The 13,982-nt window shown below is 49.5% G+C and overlaps 1 protein-coding gene across 1 annotated transcript in view; it reads right to left on the bottom strand.

Annotated features, from left to right (window-relative positions):
* Positions 1–13,982, bottom strand: part of LOC149336566 (uncharacterized) — a 64,900-nt gene that overhangs the window by 37,972 nt on the left and 12,946 nt on the right. Inside the window, exons 4-6 of the mRNA XM_089554174.1 lie at positions 12,872–12,923; positions 2,850–2,941; positions 1,893–1,981 (exon numbers count right to left, since the gene is read on the bottom strand). Coding sequence (XP_089410300.1) covers positions 1,893–1,981; positions 2,850–2,941; positions 12,872–12,923 — 233 coding nt within the window. The remainder of the gene's footprint in view (positions 1–1,892; positions 1,982–2,849; positions 2,942–12,871; positions 12,924–13,982) is intronic.

Genomic DNA, 13,982 nt, shown 5'->3' with positions numbered 1-13,982 from the left:
GGATGATATCTCATGAAATTGCAACTATTGCTGTCAAACACTGCTACTCACTAGGGAGACGGAACGCGGATTCAGGGCATTAGTTCTGCGAGCGTTATGTTACACGGGTGGGAAAATGAACTTTTCCTACTGGTGAAAAAAAAAAACTAGTGCCACATCTCAATAAATACTCTGCGGGTGGTACTGCAAGAAACAGACAAAAAGTAGAAGGCGATAGGCACGAGCGCTGTCACTGAACTACTCATACCAGCTCGCCCGGCTATCCGCCCTTCTTAAATAATTACAGGCACGCGAGCTTGTGCCCTGGACCCTGAGATCACACTACGCGGCAGGATTAGCTAAAGGCCGACATTCGATGAAGGCTGTATTAAAACACGACCATGCTTAGCGCGATGCATTACATAGATCCGGGTGGTCTAAACTGTTCGGGAGCGCACTCTTACCGCGTCTCGCAGAGTCCATACGCAGGTTCGTAACGCTAAAACCTGATACGAGGTTTAATGTCCTTAAGAGACTCAGGCTATGCGCGACGCCGTAGTGGAGAGCTTGGGATAATTTCTACCATCTGGAGTTCGTGCAATGACATCACACTGTACACGGGCCTTCAGCATTTCACCTCCATCGAAATGCGATCGCCGCGGTCGGGATCGAACCCACGTCTCCAAACAGCGAAATTCGTTGAGCTGGGCTTGCCGCGTCGAACATTTATAAAATGGTGTCGCTCGCATTTTTAATGCCGCAAACACAGACGCCGCTTGTGTCTTTTATGACGTAAATCCGGTTAACGTGATTTCGGCGAGCACATTACGCGCAACAGCACCATGTTATAAATATGCACTCTGGCAAAACCAGTTTAATCAGCTTTGAAATGCAATTTTAATGTTCGTTAAGTTGAACCGCATTATCATAAGAAAAATCTTAAGAAACCGGGCCCGCCTTCGTTGTTGAATAGTCTTTAACTTCACAGTGTAATTGTGGCCTCTAAAACCAAAAACAAAAAGTTGATTAGTTAGTTTTGCCTAATTGTCGAGCTCTATTATGAACATAGTTTCTACCTTGCACATCCCACCGGTAGAGATCGCATCGACGCGTCTCTCGCACTTCTTAAAAATAAAAATCTGCAAATGTCAAAAAAAAAATTCAGGGGGCACTTTGGCTCTCTAAAGTGCTGCAAGGCGAAAGCCTTTCCTGCCGCACTGTTTAGCATTGACAGCGAGAATTTTGTGCCGTACTAGTGCTTTATTTGACTACATACTTTGACTATACATTACATCTACACACTTCGACTGCCGACTTTGCTTCTATAGCACGACTCTCTCTCTGCTTCGATGAGTTCGGTTGTATCCATGGCTCTGTTCGCAGTAGTGAGGTATGTAATGTGGTCACCGACGGACGCCTTACGCCCCCTGTCGGTGCTGACAGCAACTATTTTTTTTATTAGTGTCGTCTGCTCCAAAAGGGGGCGTCAGGCATCTGTGGATGACCTCATTACTTCGAATCCGCGCAATGTGACGTCATATACCTTTCGACCAACCGAAAAGCGTGACAACTCTGCTGACAACCTTCTGTCGACAACAATGAGGCATTAAAGGCTTTCGCCTTAAAAAAGTCACGGTATGGTACAGTGGTTAGTCAGTTGCCCCGTGTACTCTGCATCCCCACCGTTAGTGTCAGTGTCATAAAATAACTTGCGTTCCCAGATCTGCACGTTAAATAGCAGCAATGCGGAGGAAGTATTAGCTTTCGTGCTCATGAAATAGATAGCGAAGAAACCATTACCCGTACCCATGAGAACACAGAGAAAACCGGCTTGCCTTTAAGAAGGTGGAAACTCGGAGAAATAAAGAGAGGCTCAGTTAACCGCAGTAAAACACATTTGTTTTGAAACTTACTCTGACGGTTTGTCTTTCTTTGGTTGCACAGTGTAGATGACTGCTGTGTGCATGGGAAGAGCCCGGTCCCATAAAAGTGAATTGTTTGCCTGGTGTGAGGGGCAGGAAAGCGACGGCATGAACCACATCTTGCACAAACAAAGCAGCTTGCTTTGCTTTCCCATGCTCTGCCTTGGATATTATTTCCGCAGACGGAGGCAACACCATTTAAAAGTCTCGAGTTCCGCCCGCGCGAGTTCGCCCACTGCCTGTAAAAAGTTGTCTTCATTTCACGACGCATGCTGAGCCGGCGTTATGGTGACCTCTACAAATAACGTAACCATAATGGCGAACTTGTTGTTGTCGCCATCTGGCGAAGGCTTTCACAACCTAGTTACGTTGTGAGACATGCACTAAACCAAGCTTTCTGACATCGTTCGTATTGGTTTTCGGCAGGCTGTAGGATTTCTTTTCGACGTCATAAGTCGCTCCGAAACTGACCTCACTATGCGATAGCACATCCTCCAGTAAGTGGCATTGGGGGCGGATGCAATCCACTTTTCTCCTTACACACACTCACTGGAGCCTAGTGCAACTGCCTTGTTTTCAAATTAGTAGACATGGCAGGAGAGCCTACATTGTTCTCGAATATATTGTATTATCAACGAGATCTTGCTTACCAACACTACGTACCTCAAAATTTTTTGCAAGAAGTTTTCGGAGCTTACTACAATTCTATACAATCTGTTATTGACCGGATCAAGTCTATTCGGAACGAAAAAGTTGCCGACGTCTGATATATAAGCCGTGTTATTGAGCGTACCTTTAAGTCTAAAGCATCTACCATACTCGGTTTTGGTGAAACATCTGCATTGCAGATGTTGCCTTCTTGCATGAGTTTCTATGTCAGCGCATTCTAGTTCCAATAGCGAGAGGGAAAATACATTTCGTCACTCTTTTACCAAGTTAAGGCCTTACCCAGGGTTCATTATTGTCGTTAGTTTCTACCGTCACATGAAGTGACAGCAGTCTGTGCTTCTCGACCTTCAAGTATATTCTGAAATTACTATCTGAAAAAAGAAAAAATAGAGAAAGAAGAAATAAAATTAAAAGAAAAAAAAAGAAAAGGAAAAAAGAAAAGAAAAAGAAAGATATTACCGTCTGAAAAGTATCTGGGGGATGGGTATGGCTTGCCCGTTATCAACGGAACATCGCTAAGCATGGAGTTGGATAAGGAAGCAGCAGTCTCCGTACTATCAAGAAAGCAGTGACGTGCACTATTTCAGCATCTAAAGAGTGAAACCGCCAGCATGGGACTTTAAAATTACACAGTGCCCTTCTATGGTGTGATGCACGTTTATGTTCAGCACAACGGACGGACACACGTCTTTGTTCTTCATTCAGCAAGGCGGTCTTCCACTCAGGCAGTAAGCTATCACAATCCATTACGTGACTAGCGTGACCACTTCCGTGTCACCAACAATGTGGCGCACAATGGTACGAGCTGCGGGCGCCCGCGCATTTATTGTTGCTGACGCCGTGTCATAGACGAAGGCGGAGAGCCATGTACCAAGGAGCTGAAGAACATGGCTGCTGCTTCGGCTGGGCACATGACCTGTTCTGTTCAGTTCGCGATAACCTAGGTTCTTCATCGCGCGCGCAAAAGCGGCAGCGCTAGAAACTTAACTGTAGCCCAAAGGGCAGCTACTTTTGCACCAGTCGAGGAAGTGTCGTAGGTTTCCTTCACCACGATCAAGATGAACTTTCCCATGATGACGGCAGACCCTGCAGAACTGGCGGAGTGAACGGAGCCGCCCGTAAGACGTGTATGTTGCGACTGTTGATAGAATGCAGACGTTCTAACGTGACCTGCTTCAGAGGAGACGGTGATACACCGCCTTTCTTCGTAACTCCGGGTACAGAAACGTTCACCCGATGATCATGCAAACTTCACAAACGCGACGACGGTCCTGAAGGGGTGGTAATTTTAAGTGCAGAATGGTGGTATGAGCATCATGTGACTTTGCTGAAATTAGTACGTGGCCTGATTACAGGCAGAGTTGCGAGATTATGACAGAGGATCTGAGCAAGGAGCCGAATATGGGCTCTCCTTTTGGCAACAGCAATGTGTTTAATAAATGGATGTTTTGTGGCGATGATAGCAGCTGCTGCTGTAGAAGACATGTTTACGCAAAAGGCGTACTGGCGCTAAAAAACGAAGACAACACACACAACAGGACAGGACTGGCGCCAACTTCCAACTAGTTTATTCACAGAAAAAAACCACTTAAGAACCACACTGCATGCAAAAAGATACAGACAAACCAGAAACAAGGGGTGATTTAACAAAGATGCACGTGCCAAACGGACCAAAGGAATGATTATAACGCTGCAAGAGACCCACTCAGAAACCTAATCTCTTCTTCTGACAATGACACAGATGGCTTGCTTATGCAGATATCGCCCCTCTGTTTGATGTAATAGGCTTCTATTATTTCACGCTCTAATCTGTCTTTTGATCTTGCAATGAATTTGGTGTTCTCAAAACTAGTTGGAAGTTGGCGCCAGTCCTGTCCTGTTGTGTGTGTTGTCTTCGTTTTTTAGCGCCAGTACGCCTTTTGCGTAAACATGTCATGCTACAACCAACTAGCTCAAATCAAAGTATTGCTGTAGAAGCGCTTTTCGGCAGCCTAAAGCAAATGCTGGAAGGTTGTGCTTGCATACTCCGCAAAGCCGGGATGTTTGTAACCTTAATGTTAGCAAGTACTGGGAGGCTGTGCAGGAGAAAGCCGAACATTCTGGAATTGCACTGGAATTGCAATCGATCGCACGGATGCACCCCATGTCCTTTCTCCGAGCAAAAATAGGATGTGGACAATTGCGGTCTGTCTATTTTTAAACGTGGAGAAAAGAGGGCTCTGCGGGAGACTTCGGACAGTCATTACTCCTAAGAATTGATGGCTTCTGAAGTAGGGAACGGCTTTACTATTTATACATTAGGCGTAAGATGACATATTTTTGCGTGGAAAATTAACAACGGAAGAAAACACTTCTCAATCAGGCTATCTTCGCGATGCAGACGAAATTAAGATGTCACTGCCATAGAGTTTCTTACTATTACCTAGAGGGAAAGCTGACAAGCCGTCTATGGGAGTTTGCATAGAGGCCCCTCTTGACCACTTCAGCCACCATGGGCGCTCAAAGCACCATGGGGCGGTGAGCTACCGACTGCAGAACTTCAACTTTTGGCCAAAAAATAATGCAAAAATAAAGCTGTTCGATAAATACGAATGTTCTAACATTCAATATCCTGTCTGTAAATTGCAACAAACGAGCAGAAAAAACCTTTAAGTGCGAAGTTTGCCCAAAATAAGAGACGACTCGCTCTCCTATTGGCCAAGTATTGAAGATTATAAAAACTAATATTTCGTTCTCAACAGGCGCGTTTTTAAAAGGAAATATGTTTTCAAATAAAATTACTTGCTTAAATACGTCAAAAGCTTTTTTAATAGCATTTTGGAAAAGTGAAACCTTTTATTGGCGTTGTGTGTCGTTGTGATTTCACTACTATGGTTTTTACACACTGCATTCGCGCGAAAGTCATGTGCGCACTCACGAACAGCGTTTTCGGAATGAAACATCTCAGTAGTTCCACTCCGCGTTCCCGAAAAACTACGACTGTCCCGCAACAAGTAGCTCACCGCCCCATGATGCTTTGAGCGTCCATGGTGGCTGAAGTGCAGCGCCGCCAGCTTTCCCTCTAGGTAATTTTAAGAAACTCTATGGTCACTGCTGCTGCCGCCTTCTGGAGTCTGGCACGAACTTGTCACACATGATGAAACGTGAAACGAGTCACACATGATGCCTAAATACTTATATCGTCCGCTCAATGAAGAGCTGAGCAGATTGAGGTAGTAAGTTGACCACTCCGACGAGAGGAAGGTTGAAGAAACTTGTGCTCGGCACTCACCCTGTCGGGCTGCGCGTGAGGTGTAATGCAAAGACATCGGTCTGTTTTCAGTCTCGACAATGAGCGACTTCTTCGGTAAAAATTAGGGATCACTGCGGCGACCCGCATTTGGATTGACGCCTCCAGGGCCCTCGTCGCCTATCTTTGCCTCTCTTTATCGTTTATTTTTTGTTTGTATACTAGTTTAACTACTAATTAAAGACTGATGTATTTACTGTGATTATACCTTCTTTTACATCAATCAATCATTTTGGTTTTTCAAATTTGGCGCCATGGTTGCTTCCCGTCCACTTACCATATCCCCGTCCAGCCTATTCAACCGTCCAATGGTTTTAGCTGATAATTAATTAACTAATTATTCTATGTCAATGAAACTTTATCTTCGATAAATTATCACTCATCAAATACATTTCAATTAATGTTAAACCTTATTTTCACTCCTTTGCCTTTTTTTACCACTATATTGCCATCCATTGCTGTTTTCACGTCCACTCACAATATCGAGGTCCGCGCTATTTCGATGTTTTTAGGCATTTTTTGCTCTAATTAATTAACTAATCATCATATCGGCATATTTTTTTGCGGAGCATTGCCACACCGTCCTATATTGATCACAACTATTCATTTTATGCTGCCTTTCCTGAGAACGTCACAACTGCTGCGGGCGCGTTTTGCTTACACGTTTCGCGGACACGTTTTGGTGACACGAACCCTCCGACATAGCCTAGAAATGCTTTCGCGTTAAAAATTATGTAGGTGTACATGCTTCCTCCAATCTGAGCAGCTTCCATGGCGTCAAAATTGGCCTGGCGTTTTAACGTCGTCGTATGCGCCCATGATAGAATGTGCGATGAATCCCATCGAAAGAGCGAGCCATTAAGCAATTTCCAACAGCGATCTCTGAACATCATCATACTGTAACGGCCTTTATTGGCAAGAGATGACTGATTGTGAAGGCCGGTTAGAGCGGGCAAGGACAGGTCCGGTCGCAGAACAGTTGATGCTCCCATCACGCGCCGCGCGTCGGTTCTGCTGCCTCAGCTGCCGATCGTCGTCTTCTCGCCTCGCCCCGCGCATCGGTTCTGTTGCTCCGTCTGCTAAGCGTCTTCCTCTTTACATTTGGCCCCGGGGGAAAAAGAGCCATCCTGGCGATTTAGGGGGTCAACAGGACGCAGGGGTCGTAGTATGGCTTCAAACGCGAAATGTGGACGGTCTCACGCCCACGTCGTCGGAGATCGGATGATGGCGTCACGGGCTCAACGACGTAATTGACGGGAGAAGTGCGCTCAAGGACACGGTAGGGTCCGTGGTAGTTGGGCAGCAATTTGGTAGAGAGACCTGGTGCAGCAGAAGGCACACGGAGCCAAACAAGAGATTGCGGCTGAAAAGTGTCTGTGCCATGGGAGTGGTCGAAGCGGTATTTTTGGCGCCCTTGGTCGTCGGACGTGAATGACCGGGCGAGCTGGCGGCACTCTTCAGCGTGTCGGGAGGCTTCAGATACGGTTGTGGTTTCCGACGAATCAGGATGGTACGGAAGAATAGTGTCGAGCGGCGAGGATGGTTCACGGCCGTATAGAAGGAAGAATGGTGAGAAACCAGTAGTGCTCTGCGTAGCGGTGTTGTAGGCATATGTGACGAAGGGGAGGATGACGTCCCAGTTAGAATGGTCTGCCGCCACGTACATTGACAACATGTCACCTAATGTTCGATTGAAACGTTCTGTCAAGCCGTTCGTCTGGGGATGATAGGCAGTAGTGGTGCGGCGAGTAATGTTGCATTGCTGCAGAAGAGATGAAACGACGTCTGACAGAAACACCCGCCCACGGTCGCTCAACAGTTCACGCGGGGCTCCGTGCCGAAGGATGAAATGGTGCAAAAGGAAGGCTGCAACATCCCGCGCCGTAGCAGCTGGGAGGGCAGCTGTTTCGGCGTACCGGGTCAGGTGGTCTACAGCGACGATGACCCAGCGGTTTCCTGCAGCAGTGTAGGGAAGTGGGCCATACAGGTCAATGCCAACTCTTTCAAATGGCCTGGATGGGCAAGGCAAAGGCTGCATAGCGCCGGTCGAATGGTGATGACCCGGCTTGCGGCGCTGGCAATCGGGGCAGGACCGGACGAATTTTCGAACGTAGTTATACATGCCGCGCCAGTAATAGCGGAGGCGAAGCCGGTTGTAGGTCTTGAAAGCACCGCCGTGACCAGCTTGCGGGTCGCTATGAAAGGCTGCGCATATTTCTGAGCGTAAATGTCCACGGATCACTAGGAGCCACTTGCGGCCATCAGAGAGATAATTTCGGCGGTACAAAATCCCATCATGAATAGTGAAGGGGGCAGCCTGACGGCGGATTGCGCGCGGTACCGACACGGCAGAACGGTCTGAAAGATAGCGTACAAGAGAAGTGATCCAAGGGTCCTTAGACTGCTCGTTGAGCATATCGTCCAATGACAAGGAGGCGCAGTCGATGGCGGGAGGAGAGGCACTTTCATTGGCTAGAGGTGAACGAGACAAAGCGTCGGCGTCGTTATGCTTCCTGCCAGAGCGATAGATGACACGAATATCGTACTCTTGAAGGCGTAAGGCCCATCGGGCGAGGCGGCCATTTGGGTCTTTTAGGGAGGACAGCCAACATAGGGCATGGTGGTCCGTGACGACCTCGAAAGGCCGGCCGTATACGTAAGGCCGAAATTTCCCGATCGCCCAAACGATCGCCAAGCACTCTTTTTCGGTGACTGAGTAGTTTTGCTCTGCCTTCGTCAGGGTGCGGCTCGCGTATGCAACAACATACACCGCATACCCCGGTTTGCGTTGAGCAAGAACAGCACCGATACCAACGCCACTGGCATCTGTGTGGATTTCAGTTGGAGAAGCAGGGTCAAAGTGGCGCAGTATGGGCGGAGAGGTAAGTAGACGGCGCAACGTGATGAACGCTTCGTCACAGGCAGGACTCCAGCTTGATAGGTCGCTACTGCCACGAAGAAGGGCAGTCAGAGGCGCGATGATAGAAGCGAAATTTCGGATAAAGCGTCGGAAGTAAGAACATAAGCCGATAAAACTGCGAAGTTCCTTCATTGTAGAGGGCTTTGGGAACTCAGAGACAGCACGAAGCTTTGCTGGGTCAGGAAGGACACCCTGTTTCGACACGACGTGGCCCAAAATAGTCAGCTGGCGAGCGGCGAAGCGACATTTCTTTAAATTGAGTTGAAGCCCGGCAGTCGCGAGGCATTCCAAAACTTGCTCGAGGCGAACGAGGTGGGTCTGGAAATCGGTGGAGAAAACAACGATATCGTCCAAGTAACATAAGCATGTTTTCCATTTCAGGCCGCGCAGTATTGTGTCCATCATCCGCTCAAAAGTGGCAGGGGCATTGCAGAGTCCGAAGTGCATGACGTTGAATTCATACAGCCCGTCAGGCGTCACAAAGGCTGTCTTAGAGCGGTCAGCGTCGGCCATCGGCCATCGGGACTTGCCAATAACCCGAACGTAGATCTAAAGAAGAAAAGAATTCAGCTCCCTGCAAGCAGTCAAGTGCGTCATCAATGCGAGGCAGCGGATAGACGTCTTTGCGGGTGATTTTGTTCAGGCGCCGGTAGTCAACGCAAAAGCGTATAGAGCCATCTTTCTTGGTGACAAGGACGACGGGGGAAGCCCAAGGACTGTGCGATGGCTGTATGACGCCACGCTGCAGCATGTCATTTACCTGGGCGTCGATAACCTGGCGTTCGGTGGACGAGACGCGATATGGGCGTTGGCGCAACGGCGAGTGGGCACCAGTGTCGATCCGATGGGTAACAGCTGAGGTGCGGCCCAAACGGTGGTGAGAGAAGTCAAACGATGACCGAAACTTATCGAGCAGGGCCGCAAGCTGGGTCTTCTCCGGTGGCGAAAGATTCGAGTCGATTGAGCGCGCAAAGACGGCTTCGGGAGCGGAATCAGGAGACGGTGGGGAAGAAGTAAGTGAAGACACTTGCATGCGGCAGGAGTCATCCTCATAAGGGTCCCAGGCGACGACGGAGGCGAAAGGCTGAACACGTCCCAGGCATTCACCGCGAAGAAGAGTAGAGGGGCACATGAATGGATTCGTCAGGGGCATGGCGCTGCAGCCGGCTGAGACGGTAAGCACGGCGAATGGCAGGGGTAGACAGTGACGAGAAGCGAAGGAGTCGGACGGGATGAAGATGACAGGGCCGTTGGATGCAGCGTCGCAATGAACAGACACGAGGACAGCAGAGCACGGCGGGATCACGACGTCGTCAGCCACAGTCAACTTGGAGCACGGATTAATGGAAGCGTTCACAGAGGCGTCGCCGAAGGGAAGAAGGGTGACTTCGGAACGAGTGCAGTCGATGACAGCTTCATGTTGGGAGAGAAAGTCCCAGCCTAAGATGACGTCGTGAGACGGCGATGCGAAGACGATGAATTCAACAATGTACACAACGTCCTGAATAGCAACTCGGGCTGTACAGGCCCCCAAAGGCGCGATAATTTGCGAATTAGCGGCGCGAAGCATAAAACCAGATAGCGGAGTCATCACTTTTCGTAACTGGCGGTATAATTTTGCACTGAGTACAGATACAGCAGCACCGGTGTCAACAAGCGCAAAAGCATCGGTGCCCTCCACAGAAACGGTGATCAAATTGGCCGGAGAAAGTCGAGGTCTTGAGCTTGGCGACGAGCACGCAGTTCTTGCCTCCGGAACTGCGGGCACTAGTTTTCCGAAGGGGAAGAGGGACGACGGCGCATCGGGGAAACCGAGCGGCGACGCGGAGATGGAGAGCGGCGGCGAATAGAGGGGCCGTGATCGGAGGAACCAGTGGTCTCAGAAGGCGAAGTGCGATGAAAATGCTGGGGAGGGGCGTAGGCGTAACCGCGAGGGTCGGTATCGGCAGCAGGGGACAAAACATGGCGGCGGCAGTGACGCATCACGTGGCCAGGAATGCCGCAGGCATAACAGATGGGTAGGTTGTCCGGCGTCCGCCATGAACGGAAACGTTGCGGTGGTGGCCGGGCAGGACGAAATGGTGTCGACTGCGGTGGATGCTGGTACGAAACTAACGCGTCTCGGCGGGGACGCCTGACTGCTTCGGCGTAGGTAAGTGGCGCAGCGACAGGAGGCTGGGAGGAAACCGGTGGCAGGGCTTCGGACACTTGCTCCCGGATCACGTGCTGAAGTGTCGGAGTCAGGGTAGATGAACCCGAAACAGTAGGAAGAAGCGACAGCTTCCGCGCAACTTCCTTACGGACAAACTGCTTGATCTGGAGCAGTAGCGAGCTGTCCTCTGGCGTCATGCTGAGGCTAGTTACTGTGTCTGTCTGTGCAGAGGGCTGCCGAGTGAAAACGCGCTGTCGGCGGAGCTCATCGTAGCTTTGGCAGTGGTCGAAGATTTCGGTGACAGATGTAACGTTCTTGCCCACAAGCATATTGAAAGCGTCATCTTCGATTCCTTTCAGAATGTGTTTAACTTTATCGGCCTCCGCCATGGACGCATTGACGCGCTTGCAGAGATTGACGACATCTTCTATGTAGCTGGTGTATGATTCACCACTCTGCTGTGCGCGAACGCGAAGACGCTGCTCGGCGCGAAGTTTGCGTACTGCAGGACGGCCGAAGATGTCGGAGAAGCTGGTTTTAAATGCGGTCCAGGTGGTAAACTCCGATTCGTGGTTCTGGTACCAAAGGTGGGCAACGCCGGTTAGGTAGAAGATTACATTGGTGAGTTTCATAGTGTCGTCCCATCGGTTATGTGCGCTCACCCTGTCGTAAGAGGACAACCAGTCTTCCACGTCGTGATCGTCCGTGCCGCTGAAGACGGCAGGGTCGCGCTGGCGGAGCGCACCATGGCAAGCGACGGGTGCCGGTGAGGAGCTGGCTGGCTGGTTGGCGTTGGCAGGCATAGGGGTAGTGATAGTCCGGTTACGTAGCTCCAGGACGGGATTCCGCAACCTCCACCAAGATGTAACGGCCTTTATTGGCAAGAGATGACTGATTGTGAAGGCCGGTTAGAGCGGGCAAGGACAGGTCCGGTCGCAGAACAGTTGATGCTCCCACCACGCGCCGCGCGTCGGTTCTACTGCCTCAGCTGCCGATCGTCGTCTTCTCGCCTCGCCCCGCGCATCGGTTCTGTTGCTCCGTCTGCTAAGCGTCTTCCTCTTTACAATACATTTTTCTTATGGGTTGGTTTATATAATTTCGAACCCACATTGGACGTCTGTACTTCTTTGTCAGTGACAATGTTGTCGCCCACTTTTGCTACGGCTGTCGAAGGGAAGGTTGTGAACATAATACAGATAAGAACGCTCAGACGCTTCTCTGAGACCGGCTTGGATCACATGGTCGCACATGGCGCAGTCTCCAGATTGAGCGCTCCTGGTCCACGCGTTATTATTAAGCTTACTGATGAAACATGGTCGCAGCCGCCATGTTAACGGAAGCGTTTTTCATTACGACCATGGGGCCAGGCAAGAAAAGGAAAGACCCTTCCAGAGGCCCGGCCTGAGAAAAAAAAAAGAGCGACGGATATGACGTGGTTGTGCAGAACATCTTGTCCAAGTGCTACATATTAGTAACCGCCAGAGCTATCTTTATAGCGTCTGAGCTTGGAATGGCTGGGGCACACCTCTGCGGCATTTACTGAAAGGAGGTGTATCAGAAAAACAATGAAAAAAGCTTTCGTGGTATTGCCTAGATTCTATTCGTCCATACGCGGATGACATTTAATTCGGGCGATCGACCGCAAATGGTGTTTTAATCGGCACGGGTGGCTTCAGAAAGCGATAATTTACGATCTTCGTTTCGGTTTTTTTTTTCACTTCCTTCCTTGTTACTACCCGACTCGAATCATGCACCTGTAGCCACTATCAAACTGCGCTACAGGACAGCACGGGTAAAAAAAAAGCAGACTAGACACACGCCTTCCCCTGTCCTGTACAATAGTGCAGTTTTCTTTGTTGCAATGCTTCACGAACTGTAACATGAACAAACGTTGTTTACCGCCATGATATCAACAAAACAAAATGCTTTGGTATGCTTACTCATGATGTTGCCAACTTCTTCTTTGTATGCGTCCGATTCGTCGTACCACGACTGCAATGCAGATAAAATAGATCTTAATAATGAAGATAACCTGACCATCATCTTCCAGGGATCTTTATCACAAATGCTTCGAGAAATATCACAGTTTTAGCACTGGCTTCAAAGTGTGGCGTTCGATTTTGGCTACTGCCACTTTTTACAACGCCCCAGCTTTCGTAAATACCAAATATGCGATGTTTAGCCGAGCTTCGGCATGAATAGAGAAGGGCTCACAACGTACTTTCACCAGCAACAGCCGCCATTTTGATGAGCAAGCTGAACGCAGCCACCGGAAAGCGCTTGGGCAAACCGGTGGCTCGGTGATGTTGGTGATGGGCTGAGCGCGAAGTCGATCTATCTCGCAGCTCGTACGATTCGCCTTGGTCGAGCTTCATCGGGCGTCGGTCAGGCTGTTAGCAGCAAACACTTGCTGCGCACTTGCATCGAGGCTTTCTACAAATGCTTAGAGCTCATTTAAGCGCTCGCGAATGAACACAATTCCGCATTGGTGTTACAGGTGCCACTAGCGCTATATTACAGAAATACGATAACGCGACCCCTTAAAACTAGCAGAGGTTTACACTTGCTAAAACCAGTGATAGGATCGAAAGCTCAGTTAAGCATACATACGCATGGTTTGGCGCCGAAGTCGGTTCCGCGCGCGCCTCATTCATGGTGAGACTGAGCGACCGAGCGCCAGCGAAGCAGCTGTTATACCCCCGCTAGTCACTTGGTACAGCCGCGGGGAGGTGCCAAGCGAGCGCAGCTGCGGCGCCTTTCCACAGCGAGTCACGTGGTATGCGTATCTCCACTCCACCGGCTCAAGGTCAAACGCGCACCATTCTTGACCTTGGGAGTTATAGTGCGAAGAGTAGAGCTTTCGCTCAAAAACTTTGTAGCGCGCTGGCCTTAGCAGCTGCATGCGCTGCCAGTGTAGTCACGCACGTCCCTTGGCCAGCTGCGTTTGTTCATGCAATCCAAACCCGTGCATTGCATTGTCATCTGATAGAAGAAAGCGCCCTTGCCAGTTTTGATTTTATCTCTATCAGCTTATAGCGTCACATTTTAAAC

Source organism: Amblyomma mixtum, chromosome 7, assembly GCF_055824585.1.
Source record: "Amblyomma mixtum isolate Tamu chromosome 7, ASM5582458v1, whole genome shotgun sequence".
NCBI lineage: Eukaryota > Metazoa > Arthropoda > Arachnida > Ixodida > Ixodidae > Amblyomma > Amblyomma mixtum.
This window is presented reverse-complemented; position numbering and strand designations above follow the sequence as displayed.